General features: G+C 37.6%; 2 protein-coding genes and 1 pseudogene across 2 annotated transcripts; all 3 read left to right on the forward strand.

Moving 5' to 3' along the window:
• Window positions 1–1,082: 1,082 nt before the first annotated feature.
• Window positions 1,083–4,320, forward strand: LOC118818509 (extracellular calcium-sensing receptor-like). Its single transcript, XM_036585760.1, is given in 7 exon segments — window positions 1,083–1,297; window positions 1,423–1,714; window positions 1,850–2,083; window positions 2,085–2,642; window positions 2,721–2,945; window positions 3,058–3,181; window positions 3,413–4,320. Coding segments are annotated over 7 exon segments (2,556 nt in total).
• A 3,003-nt stretch (window positions 4,321–7,323) lies between these two features.
• LOC118818510 lies at window positions 7,324–11,214 on the forward strand (annotated as a pseudogene).
• Window positions 11,215–13,591: 2,377 nt separating this feature from the next.
• Window positions 13,592–16,850, forward strand: LOC118818511 (extracellular calcium-sensing receptor-like). Its single transcript, XM_036585761.1, has 6 exons — window positions 13,592–13,803; window positions 13,907–14,198; window positions 14,363–15,154; window positions 15,326–15,553; window positions 15,643–15,766; window positions 15,943–16,850. The coding sequence occupies exons 1-6, from the start codon at window positions 13,592–13,594 to the stop codon at window positions 16,848–16,850; spliced, it is 2,556 nt and encodes an 851-aa protein (XP_036441654.1).
• Window positions 16,851–18,130: the final 1,280 nt, after the last annotated feature.

Below are 18,130 nucleotides of genomic sequence, written 5' to 3' on the forward strand. Positions count from 1 at the left end.
GTGACATAATTGCAGAGAAAACGAACAGCCACAGATGTCTCACAAAGGCTTCGCTCACCGTGTGGTGTACATGTCAGCTGGGCGAACTCTGCAGACAAAGACACTACACGACAAAGCCTAAACTACTAGAACAAAGCCAAAAAACTATTGGTCGGTAAAAAAAGAGGCATGCCATAAAACATAGATGGATGACTTTGAAGAGTTTCTTTTCACAAGAAGTATGCTGATTGATTCGGCGGAGACAACAACATTTCACTGTTGTACGCGCATTTGTTAAATAAACAATGAATACTTAAATGTAAGATGTTAAATCTGGTATTCGGTAGTACAAACATGCAGCAAAACATATGGTTTATCATATATTTTGATTGACGGGAGAACAAGGCTGAAGTTGGCTTAATATTTGCCAGAATGTTGTTGTGAATTTTCCAGTTGTTGGAATTTTGCAGCATGCTGACTAGTACATTGCCATTGTCAAATATTATACATAAGATAAATCCTCTACAACTGTGCTAAAATCATTTTCCAGTTGTCATGGAACTTATCATAAGTGGAGCATACGCAACAGGCAAAGCAAAACAGCAGAAATTAAGCAAGCTCGTGAAGTCGCAAAGGAGCTTTCAGCTTCAAGCAACCCTCGTAAATTTCATTTCGCAAGAAATATGCTAAGCACTTCAGTATTTAACTTAGCATGAATAGTTATCCTGAGATGATATAGGTAAGTTGACCACATTAGAGCCAGTGAAAAAGCTCAGTATGCAGGCTTTTGCAGAAAGAAATAATGCCAAACGTGATATCTATACAGCACAAAAACAAATTAGACTGCTCCAAAAACATATACAAAAACAACAAAAAAATGCAATGGCACAAGAGGAAAAAAATCCTGAGGTCTTCTTTATTCAGATTAGTGCTACTCACATTTGAAAGTCACACCTCCTTTCACTGCGGGGCAGCGGTGTAACATTACCGTAGAGGATTTGCATTTCTATCTGTATAAATATCACAAATCGTTTCTGTCCAACCAGTTGAAAGATCAGACCTTGCACACAATCATTATCTCTACTCAGTAGTTTAAATAGTAGATGGAGTCTATCTTTACTCTCTTGCATGTGGTGATGGCCATCATCAACTTTTCGAAAACAAATGGGACTTTCTGTAGTCTGCAAGGAGAACCTGCATACCCACAACTTTCTAAAGATGGTGATATTATAGTTGGAGGGATTTTCCCTTTCCATAGAAGTTGGGAAATTACAGACATGTCCTATGTGGTCAAACCATCACCACTGAATTGTGTGAGGTAAGTAGCAAGAAAAACTGAGATTTTCATACATTGAATGAATATGTAATATATAATAACTGCATTACACAGTTGTAGATTTAATCTTGAAAATGACTGTGTATATCTGTTTTTCCCTAATCCAGTCTTGATTTCAGAAGCTTCCAGTTTTCACAGTCCTTGATCTTTGCTATAGAAGAGATCAACAACAGCTCTTCTTTACTCCCTGGAGTCTCACTGGGCTACAAGCTCTATGACACATGCAGTTCCACAGCTATGGGGGTGAGAATGGCCATGGCATTTGTTAATGGAAATGTGAACTCAAAATTGGATGAGCCCTGCACAAAGCCAGCCCAGGTGCTAGCCATAATTGGTGAGACATACTCATCAGTGTCAATGGCTATCGCACAGAGCATAGGACCTTTCGGCATTCCCTTAGTAAGCATTTAAGCAAATTTTATCTATAACTATTAGGCACAATTATTCCTGAACTTACCTTTCATGTTAAATACAATAAATATTTGGCAAAAAACTATCATAATCCCTGACATACCGGTGTGAATCTGTTTTTAGATCAGTCACTATGCCACCTGTGAGTGTCTCAGTGACAAAACAAAATATCCCTCATTTCTGCGCACTATCCCCAGTGATTACTACCAGAGCAGAGCACTGGCAGAGATGGTTAAACAGTTTGGCTGGACCTGGGTGGGAGCAATCAGAAGAGATGATGATTACGGTAACAGTGGAATGGCTGCATTTTCTCAAGCTGCAGAACAGCTGGGCGTTTGTTTAGAATATTCCCTTCCATTTTTTCAGAACTTACTCACAAGAAAAAGTGCTGAGAATAATTCAGCAGATCAAAAGCTCTACTTCTCGAGTGATTGTGGCGTTTGTCACTCACTGGGACTTGGAAATTTTGCTGAATGTATTTTATGAGCACAACATTACTGGATACCAGTGGGTGGGAACTGAAGGTTGGATATCTGATTCAACTGTAGCCAGAATGGATAAGCATAAAATACTGCAAGGAGCCATAGGGCTAGCTATCCCCAAAACAACAGTGACGGGTCTGAAGGACTTCATTCTGGATATAAATCCACTGAAATCTGCAGGCAGAGCCATTTTTACTGAATTCTGGGAGACTTTGTTTAATTGCAAATATACAGTGCAGAATGACTCAGAAGATACAACAGTGTGTACAGGACAGGAGAAACTGTCTGAAATAAAAAACTCCTTCACAGACATGTCTCTGATGGCCATTTTCAGTAGTGTGTATAAAGGAGTATATGCTGTTGCCCATACTCTTCATGATCTTCTTGGCTGCACGCGAACATGTCCTACAAAGAAGCAGCCTGACCCTCTCACTGTAAGTTAAAAGTCTATTTAGGTAGAGATCTTAAAGCTTTAGCGATAAATGTAGCTAAACTTTGTTAAATTTCATCAGTTTCTAGAACATCTGAAAAGGGTGCACTTCAAAATCAAAGATGGTGAAGAGGTTTATTTTGATAAAAATGGTGACCCTGTGGCTAAATATGAATTAATAAACTGGCAAACTATTGAAGATCACCATGAGTTTGTCACTGTTGGATATTATGACTCTTCTTCCCCTGCTCACAGTCGATTAGCAGTAGAAATGGCCTCTATTGTGTGGGCACAAAATAAAAATCAGGTAAAATTAAACTTCAGACTCAGTGAAGATTGCATATTTCATAACATGTTTGTATGATGTATATAAACAAAATGTTTAACTTTTAGGTTATAAAGATTTATTTTGATCATAGGTGCCGGTGTCTGTGTGCAGTGAGAGCTGCCCTCCAGGCACCAGGAAGGCTGTGCAGAAAGGAAAGCCTATCTGCTGCTTTGACTGTATACCATGTGCAGAAGGAGAGATCAGTAATATGACAGGTACAAACATTCACAAAAGTTGAAACAAACAAAGTATTTTTGGTACTACTGCTGTAACTACAAAATATTCTAGACCATTTGTGATAACTATGTCTAAACTGATCAATGTTAGAAGCTTTTCTTCATTTTTAGAAGTCAGAGGATAATGGCAACTTTATATGTAATACATTCCTCTAATTATTTTCCCTGTTCGCCTACCTTTTTTATGTTATTTATTCCTCTCTCTGACAGACTCAATTGAATGTGAACAATGCTACCAAGACTACTGGTCAAATCAATACAGGAATGAATGTGTAAAGAAGGAAATTGAATTCTTGTCGTATGAGGAAACGATGGGAATTTTGCTAACAGCTGTTTCCATCATCGGTGCATTTCTGACAATAATAATAGCAATAATATTCTTCAGACATAAAAATACCCCAATAGTCAAAGCCAACAATTCAGAGCTGAGCTTCCTGCTGCTCTTCTCACTGGCTCTGTGTTTCCTCTGTTCACTTACTTTCATTGGTCGGCCCTCTGAGTGGTCCTGTGTGCTGCGTCACACAGTGTTTGGGATCACCTTCGTCCTCTGCATCTCCTGTGTTCTGGGGAAAACAATAGTGGTGTTAATGGCCTTCAGAGCTACACTTCCAGGCAGTAATGTCATGAAATGGTTTGGGCCTCCACAGCAGAGACTCAGTGTTCTTGCTTTTACTCTCCTACAGGTCCTTATTTGTGTGCTTTGGTTAACAACATCTCCTCCTTTCCCCTTTAAAAATCTAAAGCACTACAAGGAAAAGATTATTTTAGAATGTCAGCTAGGGTCAGCAGTAGGTTTCTGGGCTGTGCTGGGTTATATTGGACTCTTGGCTCTTCTGTGTTTTGTTTTAGCTTTTTTGGCTCGGAAGCTGCCTGATAAGTTTAACGAAGCCAAGTTCATCACATTCAGCATGCTCATATTCTGTGCAGTTTGGATCACTTTCATCCCTGCTTATGTCAGCTCTCCTGGAAAGTTCACTGTAGCTGTGGAGATATTTGCTATTCTGGCCTCAAGCTTTGGTTTGTTATTCTGTATCTTTCTTCCAAAATGTTACATAATCATAATGAAACCAGAGCAGAACACTAAAAAACTAATTATGAATAAGGTGCCTGTTAAGTGAGCTGTATATTTGATTGTTTTTAAAAAAAGAAATATGTTTAAGGCCAAAATCCAGTTTCAAAACTATAAAATAATGTCTAAGGCATCAGGAAATTTACTGAAAACTGTTTCACGCAATAGCTTTCTGTGAGGTTTTTTTTTGTGTGTGTGTCTGGTACCTATCACCACCACTGTGAACAATTTTGTATTTTTTTTAATCTTGCTGATGACATTTTTGTCAAATTGATTTGATTTTGTCAAAATGTATATATTTTATGTTTTTAAACTACGTTTCATTAGATGTTCTTTCCCTTTTCCCCAGAAAATCTGTAAAATGTTCAAAAGATGTATGTGTATTTTTTCCCACCAGAAGCCTGATCACTTATTGCAAAACCACTTAGGATGAAACAATTAGCTAATATTACTAAAAGCACAAACATCTGTTTTTACCACATTAAACAATATCACATTACTAAACTGTTGTATTTTTTAAATTAAAATACTGAAAAATCATTTTATAATAAAGTTTGTGTTAAATGACATTAGGTATATTAATTCAAACAGTTAAAAAGAAACATTATTTTCATAAATGCTACATTAACACTTTGTACAGAGTATGTGTTCTCTTCATTGTAAACTAGGAACACATCTGCATGTTTAAGCCAGTTAAAGTTCCTTTCTTCTTCCCCTTTACACAAATCCTCTAACTTCAGGTCAAGCTTCCCTTATTAGCTGTTTTATGAATTCTCCACTGTTGAGTGTATGTTGTCAGTTTGAGACATTCATACTTTGGGTAGGTATCTGGCTTTTAATTTGGGGATTTTATTTTTTTTTTGTTTTGCTATACAGATTATCAATAAAGCTGAGCTGCAAAATACTGTAACATTCAGGGTTCTAAGAAGAAACTCAGACAACTTGAAGTTACGATCCATAATTCAGCTTCATTTTTAATTTGTTGAAACACTGTGAGAAGAAACAAAGCCTCGCCAGCACTAACATGCTAAAAGACCGTCCTCTGCTCTACTCTGGAAAATCCACCTCCACCCATATTCAGGCACTTCAACATAAACGTCCTTGTAAGAATGAACCTAGAACAGCCATAAAACAACATAAACATTTATCTTTTAAAAAAAACTGAACCACTAACACCGCGGCTTGGCGACAACAATATTGCGCTATATTTATACTTTTTATTTTTATACTTTTTATTTTTATACTTTTTATTTTTACTGCTGAAATGTGGAAATATATATCATTTCAGCTCAGGTGCCTGACATCCCACTCACCCACAGGAGTGAATTTCACAAACAGTGCCCCATCACTCTGGAACCTTACTAGGGCTGAGATGTATGCCCTTTGTACCTCGACTACCTAGACCACCTCAGTGAAGCGCTGGTTAACCAATGAATGCACTGTGCTATTACCCCCTACCCTGTCACTAAGGAGGCTAGCAGGCCTGGTATACAGAGTGATGCCATACTGTGAGCACCATAGCTCTCTGTGAGGAAAGCAGCTAGCCTGAAGATTTAGATTTTCTGAACGACTTTCCAGAGCCCACAAAATGGTTTTCAGGATAGCCCTTGTTGTGTTGCACTGCAAAGAGAATCACTTTCCACTAAACATTAACAAAACAAATACGTTGGTGACTTCTGCCATGATAGGGAGCCCCAGAACCTTGTCATGCAGGAGAATAAAATGCAGTAGTGAAAGTTCCTATGAGTCCACCTGAACAACAGAGCTGGAGGTATAACCCTAATATACTGTGTAAGACAGGACAGAGTTGGTTACTCTTACTTAGGCCTTTCAACAAGTATAGCATTTTGAACAAAAAGTATAGCAATTCGAACGCACCAGTGGCCTCTACGTTAGGTCACTTTGTCGATGTGGAACCAGTCTGTTCATCCACAGTCTGATCAGTGAAGAGGATCCTCAGAACAAACAGAAGCTATATTATAGCCGTTTTCCCAAAGACATTCTATATGTCTACCAAGCCAACACAGTCGAAGGCTTTGCTGTAGTCACTGAAGCAAATGTTGACTTGCTTCTTGAATTCCTTTCTATGTTCCATTTCCATATTTATTGTTCCCCTGCCTTTCTGGAATCCTGCTAGAATGTCTGGAAGTTCTCTTTCAATTTAAGACTCTAGTCTGTATTGAGTGATCTTAAAATTATTTGTACTTGTGTGTAAAGTAAGGGAAATTTTATTATAGTTTACATGTTCTTGCATTGTGCATTCCTACATTACTGTGGTGGTTAAAACACTCAGTACTAAGCAGGCAAAGAGGACAAATAAGAATGGAATCTACTGTCAATTCAAATAGCCACAACAGACAAACATGTGGACAGTAGTTACTTGTTCTAATGAGACAATGATGCATCATGTATATATTTATGCAGACAAACTGTTTTTTTGTCACTGTTGGGTTTTATGACTCCTCTTTTTCTGCTCACAATCGATTAGCGATAAATATGGCCTCTATTGTGTGGGTACAAAATAGCAGCCAGGTGAGTATAACAGAGAAAGTTGCATCTTGGTCTAAATAAAAGCAAACTACATAAACATTTTAGGCAACTGAATATTTTCCTTTATCACAGGTGCCAATATCTGTGAGACTCATCTGATAGTCTGCTATGAGTTGACTGTTGATAGATAATTAGGAGAAAAAAAAGGTGGTGGAACAACACAGTTTGTCTAGGCTTGGCTGTTGCAACCTTTGCTGTAATGTTGAAAATGCAGCTTGCACTGATTTATGAGCTGATTTATGAGCTGCATCATGACACATTTTAGAATGCAACGACAAAAGACACTAAAGAAACCACATAAGACACCGAGGCCTCCGTTCAGATTACTGCTGCTCATATTTAAAAGTCACACCTCCTCTGACTGCGGCCAACCAGTGTAATATTTCCGCAGAGGATTTGCCTTTCCACTATAAATACCACAAATACATCCTGTCCAAGAAGGTGAAACATTACACCCGGCACACACGCAATCAGAATCTGCACTCAATAGCTGGATAAGTGAATGGAATCTCTTTTTACTCTTTTGCAGGTGGTAATGACCATCGTCAATTTTTCTGGGGCTAATGAGACTTGTAGCCTCCAAGGAGAATCTGCAGACCCACAACTTTCAAAGGATGGACATATCATAGTTGGAGGAATTTTCCCCTTTCACAGTGACTGGGAAATCTCAGACATGGCCTATACTGTCAAGCCTAATCCACCGAAATGCAGGAGGTAAGCAGCAAGAGCAAATGGGCATTTCACAAATTCACTACAATTGTATTATATTAATGTAGTATTAAAAAGCCATACTTACACATCAGTAATGGTTTAATACTTAAATAATTTCTCTTGCATTTCCCTCTAAATTTTTATTGTGCAGTCTTGATTTCAGAGCCTTCCAGTACTCACAGTCCTTGATTTTTGCAATAGAGGAGATTAACAACAGTTCCTCTTTACTGCCTGGTGTCTCGCTGGGCTACAAGATCTTTGATTCCTGCAGTTCCGCGATTATGGGGGTTAGAATGGCTATGGCACTTGTTAACGGAAATGAGAAGACAGTTTTGAATGAGCCCTGCACAAAGCCAGCACAGGTGCAAGCCATAATCGGTGAGACATACTCATCAGTGTCAATGGCTATAGCAAAGAGTGTTGGATCTTTCAGCATTCCCTTGGTAAGATTTTTTTTTTTTAATACTATTATTTAATTTATTAATTTAATAATTATTGCTGAGTCTTAAGAAATGTTCAGCTCTAAAATCATGCAACTGTTTACTTGTAACACTACCTGGTGTCATCCCAGTTAACAGTGCACAAAATGGTTAAACATGATGACTGAAAAACCTGTGTGAATTTGTTTTAGATCAGTCACTATGCCACCTGCAACTGTCTTAGTGACAAAAGGATATATCCATCATTTTTGCGCACTATTCCCAGTGATTACTACCAGAGCACAGCACTGGCAGAGATGGTCAAGCACTTTGGCTGGACCTGGGTGGGCGCAATCAGAAGAGATGATGATTACGGTAACAATGGAATGGCTGCATTTACTGAAGCTGCAGAACAGCTGGGCATTTGCTTAGAATATTCCCTTCCATTCTTTAGAACCTACTCACAGGAAAAAGTGCTAAGAATAATTCAACAGATCAAAAGCTCTACTTCTAAAGTAATTGTAGGATTTCTCGACAACTGGGACCTGGAGATGTTGCTGAATGTATTTTATGAGCACAACATTACTGGATATCAGTGGGTGGGAACAGAGGCATGGATCTTTGATCCAGTACTAGCCACACGAGATAAGCACAATATACTGCAAGGAGCCATAGGGCTGGCTATCCCCAAAACAACAGTGACAGGTTTAAAAGACTTCATTCTGGATATACATCCACTGAAATTCGCAGGCAGTGCCATTTTTACTCAGTTCTGGGAAGCTCTGTTTAAATGTAAATATAACAAGCACAACGACACAAAAGACATAACAATGTGCACAGGCAAAGAAAACGTGTCTGAAGTACAAAATACATTTACAGACATGTCCTTGATGCCAATTTTCAGTAATGTGTATAAAGGAGTATATGCTGTTGCCCATACTCTACACGACCTTCTGAACTGCACAAAAAAATGTTCTACGTTTAAGCAGCCTGATCCTTTTAAGGTAAGATTAAAGTCTCATTAATCACAGATCTGTACTCAGCCATATAACATTTATTTAAATAACCAGTGAAAATGCTATTCTTTTATGGAGGTGTTTGGTGTTTTAAAAGACATAATATTTTTAAAAATATGTTTTAAAAGACATAACATTTATTAAAATATTGACTTTGTTCTTTTTTAGTTTCTAGAACATCTCAAAAGAGTGCGTTTCAAAACCAAAGAGGGTGAAGAAGTTTTCTTTGACAAAAATGGTGATCCTGCTGCAAAATATGAGATAATAAACTGGCAGACAACTAAAGAACACAAATTTGTCACTGTTGGGTTTTATGACTCCTCTTTTTCTGCTCACAATCGATTAGCGATAAACATGGCCTCTATTGTGTGGGCACAAAATAGCAGCCAGGTGAGTATAACAGAGAAAGTTGCATCTTGGTCTAAATAAAAGCAAACTACATAAACATTTTTAGGCCACTGAATATTTTCCTTTATCACAGGTGCCAATATCTGTGTACAGTGAGAGCTGCCCTCCAGGCACCAGGAAGGCTGTGCAGAAAGGGAAGCCTATCTGCTGTTTTGACTGTATACCATGTGCTGAAGGAGAGATCAGTAATATGACAGGTACATACATGAGAAAGGGGAATAAAACATAAAATACTGTCTGTATTACTACTATTAAATCAAATTTTGGGAGAATTACATAAAAATGGTTTAAACTACAAATGTTTTAAGACAAAGTGAATTTTGTAACTGACAGTAATTTCACTAAATGTTGCAACTGTATTATCTTATTTTGTCTCTACATAACATTTTTGTCTTCTCTTTTCTCTTTCACTCTCTGACAGATTCAATTAAATGCAAACAATGTAAGGAAGATTTTTGGTCAAATCCACGCAAGGACGAATGTGTAAAGAAGGAAATTGAATTCCTCTCCTATGAAGAAACGATGGGAATTTTGATGACAATTGTCTCTATTATTGGTGCCATTATGACATTAACAATATTAATCATCTTCTTTAGATATAAAAATACCCCAATAGTTAAAGCCAATAATTCAGAGCTGAGTTTTCTTCTGCTCTTCTCTCTGGCTCTGTGTTTTCTCTGTTCACTTACTTTTGTTGGTCAGCCCTCTGAGTGGTCCTGTGTGCTGCGTCACACAGCGTTTGGGATCACCTTCGTCCTCTGCATCTCCTGTGTTCTGGGGAAAACAATAGTGGTGTTAATGGCCTTCAGAGCTACACTTCCAGGCAGTAATGTTATGAAATGGTTTGGGCCTCCACAGCAGAGACTCAGTGTTCTCACCTTCACTCTCATACAGGTCCTTATTTGTGTGTTTTGGTTATCAACATCTCCTCCCTTTCCCTTCAAAAATATAAAGCGTTACAAAGAAAAGATCATTCTAGAATGTCATTTAGGTTCAGCTATAGGTTTCTGGGCTGTGCTGGGTTATATAGGATTTCTGGCTCTACTGTGTTTTATTTTGGCTTTTCTAGCACGGAAGCTGCCTGATAACTTTAATGAAGCCAAGTTCATCACATTCAGCATGCTCATATTCTGTGCAGTTTGGATCACCTTTATCCCAGCTTATGTCAGCTCTCCTGGAAAGTTCACTGTAGCTGTGGAGATATTTGCCATTTTGGCCTCAAGCTTTGGTTTGTTATTCTGCATCTTTCTTCCAAAGTGTTACATAATAGTACTGAAACCAGAAAAAAACACTAAAAAGCAAATGATGGGAAAAGTTCCAGTTAAGTAAACTAGAGGTTTATGTAGATTCTATTACAGCTGTAAATCTTCAAAACTTTTTTTTTTTTTTCATTTTTCCTATCAACCATTATGTAGCCACTGAAACTAGGAAAAAACTGGCAAAGTACCAAAAAAACGAATTACTCAAATTCAGTTTTTTTTTTTTTTCTGTGAAATAGTTGTCATTAAAGTTTGTGTAAATAGATCAACCTTGTGTTGTGTTCAGTACTAAATGCACTACTTTTCCCCACTTAGATCCACGTATTTCTTTAACAAAAAAAGAAAATCTTATCATTTAACAATGACCCACTATCATAAAATATACTATTGTTTTAATAAATGTGCATTTAACTATTTGAAATAGGACCTTACTATATTACATAAAGACAGAATTTGCTTTTATTACGTAGTATGACTATTCTCTTCTTATTCTCTACTTAACAGTGACACTGAGGTGTATAAAAAAATTACATTTACACTGCTGCGTGTAACAACCTCACACCAGCACAATACCCACTAGTGGTCCTATAGTGGTTCTTTTCCACTGATGGACAAGGCAGAGGGTGGCTGACAAATTATGCATAGTAATAGGACTTTTCTAACTGTATGTATGTTTTGCATAATCATAAAGGCAGGTTAAAGATAAAGCTTATTTTAAATTCTTTAAATTTTAGACCAATATTAAGAATGAAGTTCATATTGATGCTCGTGTGAATTCATTTATTATGCAAATATTTTAAACACACACAAAAAAAAATACAGAAACAAATAAAGCACAGATTTGGACAATAACAAGAATAAAACAGAGAAGATATTGGAGTGAAAGTAGACCAGGGAGGAGTAGAGGTTCTGACACTTCATGGTGCCATTTTTCTGAGATATAACAGAACTTCTTCCCTCTCCCAAGAGCTATAGTCGTGGGTAGAGATTCGTTGACATACACTAGGTTATGAGGCAAAAAACTGACCTCTCAGGTCTATGTGATGATGCTGCTGTATTATGATAAATAAGATATATAATTGCAGCAGAGCAGGCCCCAGGTTATGAGAGGGAAAACCAGGGGTGAGTGGAAAGACTAGGTGGGAGGGTGGTGGACAAAGCAATGGGAGGTAAGTCTCTAGGAACCAGGAGGTCCAGAACAATTCTACCAAGATTGATAGGTTAATGTGTGCATAGTAAGGACCAGCAGAAAAGAACAGACTCAACAGAGGACTGGAGGCCTTCAGTGAATGTCAAGAAGATACAATTTGGCAGAGACTTGCAAGTCCACTATGGTAGTACCTAAGCAAATTTAAAACAGTTGAACATGCATGCATAGATGTCACTGTGTTTATTGAATCCAGGGCCAAAGAAATTAAAATTATAAATAATAAAAGGAAACAAAAAGGAGAGAGAACAAGAAACAAAGAACAAACTAAAGAAATGAGAGCCATGGCTAGGCCAAGCAGCTGATACCAATGAAAGTACAAGGCTTATTTCTGCAATTTCACTGCATCCTCTGAGTTCATTCACATTTGGTCATTTGGCTTGAAGGTACTACTTGAACTAGTAGTAGTGCTTCTGCTTCTAGGTTTTGGACAACCTGTGAGGCAATGTTCTCAGTATTTTAAGTATCTTGAATAATCCGGAGAAACAATAACAATGCAAAACATGGTAAGTACTTCTGCTGTGATCACAAAGGTAATAGTAAGGATTTTCCATGGTTTACCTGGTAGAGGAGTTGCAGTGAGTGCCTTCGTTTGATGCATTTTGTCTTTAGGCATATCTAACAAGACTAAACTTTCCATTTGATTTCCGATGTCAGGCCACCACAAAAATGTGCTCCCTAAAATCAGTCAAGCCCTGATGTCCATCATGTTTCTGTCATAGGACATTTCCCTTCAAGGCCTCCGGAATCACCATATGCCTTCTTTGTGCACTAATTCTTTTATAAGAATCAAAATAACTTTGTCAAATATGCTTCATATACAAAGAATTTGTCTTGGTGACTGCACACATGTATGACATGTAACATACATAAGAACAGACCAGACAAGCACACAGACTATTAACAAATGTTTAACTAAGGGACAAACAAACTAAAAGTACAATAAATAGAATAAAGAATAAGAAACAAAATAATAAAGAGTCAATGTGCAAAAAAGCTAAACGGACGTGTGAATATCTGTACATATGCAGATATGAATGTTTATACAAATGCCAGTCTGAAAAGACATATAATAACTACGATACAGAACATATTAAAGGGTGATATGAACATTTGTAAAAATTACCATTTGTATAGAGCTGAAAGCAGAGCTGAAGTCCACAAACAGAACTCTAGAGTAGGGTCCCAGACTGTCGAGATGCTGTAGTGTGAGAGCTCATTTCTATTGGTCTTTTTATAACGAAATTTAGACCCAAGGTAAAGGGCAGCAGTTACCACTAACATGGTAACATTACACGATAAAGTTAGTCAAAGTAATTCTAATCATTTCTATTGGTCTTTTTTATTATGAAAATTAGACACAATGTCTGTACCTATTATAGGTATAACCACAATGATTACTATATTATGGTATGACATCACAGTTACATACAAAAATGACCCTAGGATATATAGAAAAACACACAACCATATTGTTTTTAAAAACAACAACTGCATGAAGACAAAAAGGGAAACCACAATACAGATACTAAGCAAGCACTATTTGACCTTGAGGCCTCCTTTAAGATTAATGCTACTAACACTTGAATGTCACACCTCCTCACTGCAGCCCACCTACGTAATTTTATCACAGAGGATCTGCCTTATTTTGCCATCTGTATAAATAACACAAATCCTTCCTGTCCAACCAGGTGAAACATCAGACCTGGCACACACAATCATTCTCTGTACTCAATTGTTGAACAGGCGAATGGAGTCTCTTTTTACTCTTCTGCAAGTACTAATGGCTATCATCAGTTTTTCTGGGGCTAATGAGACCTGTAGCCTGCAAGGAGAGATAGAATATCCACAACTTTCAAAGGATGGTGATATAATAGTTGGAGGAATTTTCCCCTTTCACAACAATTGGGAGATCACAGACTTGTCCTATGTGGCCAAGCCACATCCACTGAAATGCAGGAGGTAAGAAGCAAGACAAAATAAGCCATGTGAGTCACGTTTTACAGCAGTAATGATTTCATCCTAAAATAATGTCTGCCTTTGTCTCTAAATTTGTTTTGTGCAGTCTTGATTTCAGAGCCTTCCAGTTTTCTCAGTCCTTGATTTTTGCAACAGAGGAGATAAACAACAGTTCTTCTTTACTGCCAGGTGTCTTGCTAGGCTACAAGATATATGACACCTGTAGTTCTACAGGAATGGCAGTTAGAATGGCCATGGCACTTCTTAATGGAAATGAAAAGACAGTTTTTGATGAGCACTGCACAAAACCAGCCGAGGTGCAAACCATAATTGGCGACACATTCTCGTCACCGTCCGTAGCTATAGCAAGCAGTATTGGACCTTTCAGCATTCCCTTAGTAAGAACTAAAATTTTTAATTAATCAATACCATAACTATGTTTAAAATCAGAACAATGGCATATATCTAAATAAATTTTATAATTTAATTTTAATATTATGTGGTGTTATCCAAGTTAACAGTGCATAAAAAAATCATAACGGAACACTGAATCTGTTTTTAGATCAGTCACTATGCCACCTGCAGCTGTCTCAGTAATAAAAGGAAATACCCGTCATTTCTGCGCACTATTCCCAGTGATTACTACCAGAGCAGAGCACTTGCAGAGATGGTCAAGCATTTTGGTTGGACCTGGGTGGGAACAATAAGAAACGATGATGACTATGGTCACAGCGGTATGGCTGCATTTACTGAAGCTGCAGAACAGCTGGGCATATGTCTAGAATATTCACTTACATATTTTAGAACTTACTCACAAGAAAAAGTGCTGAGAATAATCCAGCAGATCAAAAGCTCTACTTCTCAAGTAATAGTGGGATTTCTTACTGACTTAGAATTGCAGATTTTGCTGGATGTGTTTTTTGAACACAACATAACTGGATATCAGTGGGTGGGAACTGAGGCATGGATCTTTGATCCACTACTGGCTGCACTGGATAAGCACAACATATTGCAGGGAGCCATAGGGCTAGCTATCCCCAAAACAACAGTGACAGGTCTGGAGGACTTCATTCTGGATATACACCCACTGAAATCTGCTGGCAGTGTAATTTTTCCTAAATTCTGGGAGGCTCTGTTTCAGTGTAAATATACACTGCAGAATGACTCTGAGAATACAACAGTGTGCACAGGTGAAGAGAAACTGTCTGAGGTGGAAAACACATTTACAGACATGTCACTGATGCCCATTTTCAGTAATGTGTATAAAGCAGTATATGCTGTTGCCCATACTCTACATGACCTTCTTGGCTGCACACAAACATGTCCAACAAAGAAGCAGCCTGATTCTTTCACAGTGAGTTCAAAGTCTCATTAAGCACAGATTTGCAATTAGGCCACACAATGTTGGATACACAGATACAGCATTAATTTGAATAACCAGAAAAAAGCTCTTCATTTCTACATTCTATAAACACTTCCTGACAAAATGTATTGGCATATAAATGTTTCTCAATTTCTCTGTAAGTTTCTAGAACATCTCAAAAGGGTAAGTTTCAAAACCAAAGATGGTGAAGAAGTTTATTTTGATAAAAATGGTGATCCTCCTGCAAAGTATGACATAATAAACTGGCAGACAGACGAAGAGCATCAACACAAATTTGTCACTGTTGGATTGTATGACTCTTCTTTCCCCGCTCATAATCGATTAGCAGTAAACATGGCCTCTATTGTGTGGGCACAAAACAGCAATAAGGTGAGTACGAAGAAGAAAGTTGCATCTTGGTCTAAATAAAAGCGTTCTACAAACATTTTTAGCCAAGTGAATATTTTCTTCAATCATAGGTACCAGTATTTGTGTGCAGTGAGAGCTGCCCTCCAGGCACCAGGAAGGCTGTGCAGAAAGGAAAACCTATCTGCTGTTTTGACTGTATACCATGTGCTGAAGGACAGATCAGTAATATGACAGGTATATTTTTGAGAAAGAGGATTCAAACATGAAATACTGTCTGCATTACTGATTATTCCAATCAAGTCCAAATGTCTTAAGAAGCTTAAAAATGCTTAAAAGAATCTTTAAATGCTGCATCTGTATAATCTTGCTTTTTTTATCTTTAATTTTTGTTTTCTTTCACTCTCTGACAGATGCAATTAAATGTGAACAATGTTATCAAGACTACTGGTCTAATCCACGCAGGGACACATGTGTAAAGAAGGAAATTGAATACCTGTCCTATGAGGAAACTATGGGAATTTTGCTAACAGTTGTATCAATTATTGGTACATTTATGACAATAACAATAGCAATCTTATTTTTTAGATGTAAATATACTCCAATAGTCAAAGCCAACAACTCAGAGCTCAGCTTCCTTTTACTTTTCTCACTGGCTCTGTGTTTCCTCTGTTCACTTACTTTCATTGGTCAGCCCTCTGAGTGGTCCTGTATGTTGCGTCACACAGCGTTTGGGATCACCTTCGTCCTCTGCATCTCCTGTGTTCTGGGGAAAACAATAGTGGTGTTAATGGCCTTCAGAGCTACACTTCCAGGCAGTAACGTCATGAAATGGTTTGGGCCTCCACAGCAGAGACTCAGTGTTCTTGCCTTTACTCTAATACAGATCCTTATCTGTGTTATTTGGTTAACAACATCCCCTCCTTTTCCCTTCAAAAATTTTAAGCGTTACAAAGAAAAGATCATTCTAGAATGTCATTTAGGTTCAGCTATAGGATTCTGGGCTGTGCTGGGTTATATAGGACTGTTGGCCCTTTTGTGTTTCGTTTTAGCTTTTCTGGCTCGGAAACTGCCTGACAAGTTTAATGAAGCCAAGTTCATCACATTCAGCATGCTCATATTCTGCGCTGTTTGGATCACCTTCATTCCAGCTTACATCACCTCTCCTGGAAAGTTCACTGTTGCTGTGGAGATATTTGCCATTTTGGCCTCAAGCTTTGGTTTGTTATTCTGTATCTTTCTTCCAAAGTGTTACACAATAGTATTGAAACCAGAAAAGAACACTAAAAAGCAAATGATGGAAAAAGTTAAGTCTACATAGTTGCTATTTCAGCTATAAATTTTCAAAACAATCTCAAAACATTTTTTTCTATCTTCCAAACAGTATGTAGCTACTAAAACTGAAAAAATGGCAAATTACCATAAAAACTGAATTACTCAATCAATTTTTATTTCTGTATTGCTCTCTTTAAAGTTTGTGTAAATAGATCAACACTGTGTTCACTGCTAAATTGCACTACTTTACCCACTTAGATCCACTTAGATCAAGTATCATAAAATATACTATTATTATAAATGTATATCTAACTATTTGAAATAGGTCCTCATTATATTACTTATATAAAAATTGTTTTTATAACCTACTATGACAGACTTTTTCTCAACAGTGGAACTGAGGTGTATAAAAAATTACATTTACACTGCTACATGTAACTTGTACCAGTGTAATATCCACTAGCATGGAATATGATGTAGTGTTGCTATACTGAGAATGGTCCTCTCCCAAACAATATCTTGTCAGTGGTCCTATAGAAGTCCCTTTCCACTGATGGGCTGCGTAGAGGGTGGCTGACAAATTGTGCATAGCAAAAGATGGGCTACAGTTTGAACTTTTCTAATTGAATGTATGTTTTGCATAATCTTAAAGAAAGATTAAAGTCAAGACTTACTTGTGTTGATGCTTATGTGTATATTCATTTGTTACGCAAAAATTTAAAACACACACAAAAAAAAATACAGAAATAAATGTCACAAATAAAGCAATTAGACAATAACAAGGACGGATGAAACAGAGGATTTTGGAGTAAACGTAGAGCAGTAGAGGTTCTGTGACAAGAACAGAGCATAAATTTAGCTAGTAAACTCTTTTTGGCTGGATCTTAAAATAAGTGACACATTATGGCATGACCATTATTATTTGTGCAGGCATAGGTGAGTGAAGCAGGAGAGGGGTCCTCATGTATAAAACAAAGCACTGAAGTGCTAAAAAATTAAAAACAGGAGGGTGATCTGGGTGGAACAGGATTAGAGGCAGACAAGAGAAGGGGGGCACCCTAAGGAACCACATGCACAGGAGAATCTAACCTAACCAGACAGAACAAAACAGACAAATAGAACTTCCTCCTTCTCCCAAGAACTACTGCTGTGGGTGGAGATTCTGTGGCATACACATACACAAGTCATAGGGAAAAAAACAACCTCTCAGGTCTATGTTATGATGCTCTTATGAGCTGTGGTAAATTTAGATTATGATATATAAGATATATAACTGCAGCAGAGCAGGCCTCAGAAGTTTATGAGATGGAAAACTGGGGGCAAGTG

Source organism: Colossoma macropomum, unplaced genomic scaffold (assembly GCF_904425465.1).
Source record: "Colossoma macropomum unplaced genomic scaffold, Colossoma_macropomum, whole genome shotgun sequence".
Taxonomy (NCBI): domain Eukaryota; kingdom Metazoa; phylum Chordata; class Actinopteri; order Characiformes; family Serrasalmidae; genus Colossoma; species Colossoma macropomum.

What these genes read in the sequence shown, in the direction of transcription:
- LOC118818511 (XM_036585761.1), top strand. Translation starts at nt 13,592, where the DNA reads ATGGAGTCTCTTTTTACTCTTCTGCAAGTACTAATGGCTATCATCAGT. An exon ending in CATCCACTGAAATGCAGGAG is followed by an intron (nt 13,804 to 13,906) that starts GTAAGAAGCAAG and finishes TGTTTTGTGCAG; the next exon opens with TCTTGATTTCAGAGCCTTCC. An exon ending in ACAGATCAGTAATATGACAG is followed by an intron (nt 15,767 to 15,942) that starts GTATATTTTTGA and finishes ACTCTCTGACAG; the next exon opens with ATGCAATTAAATGTGAACAA.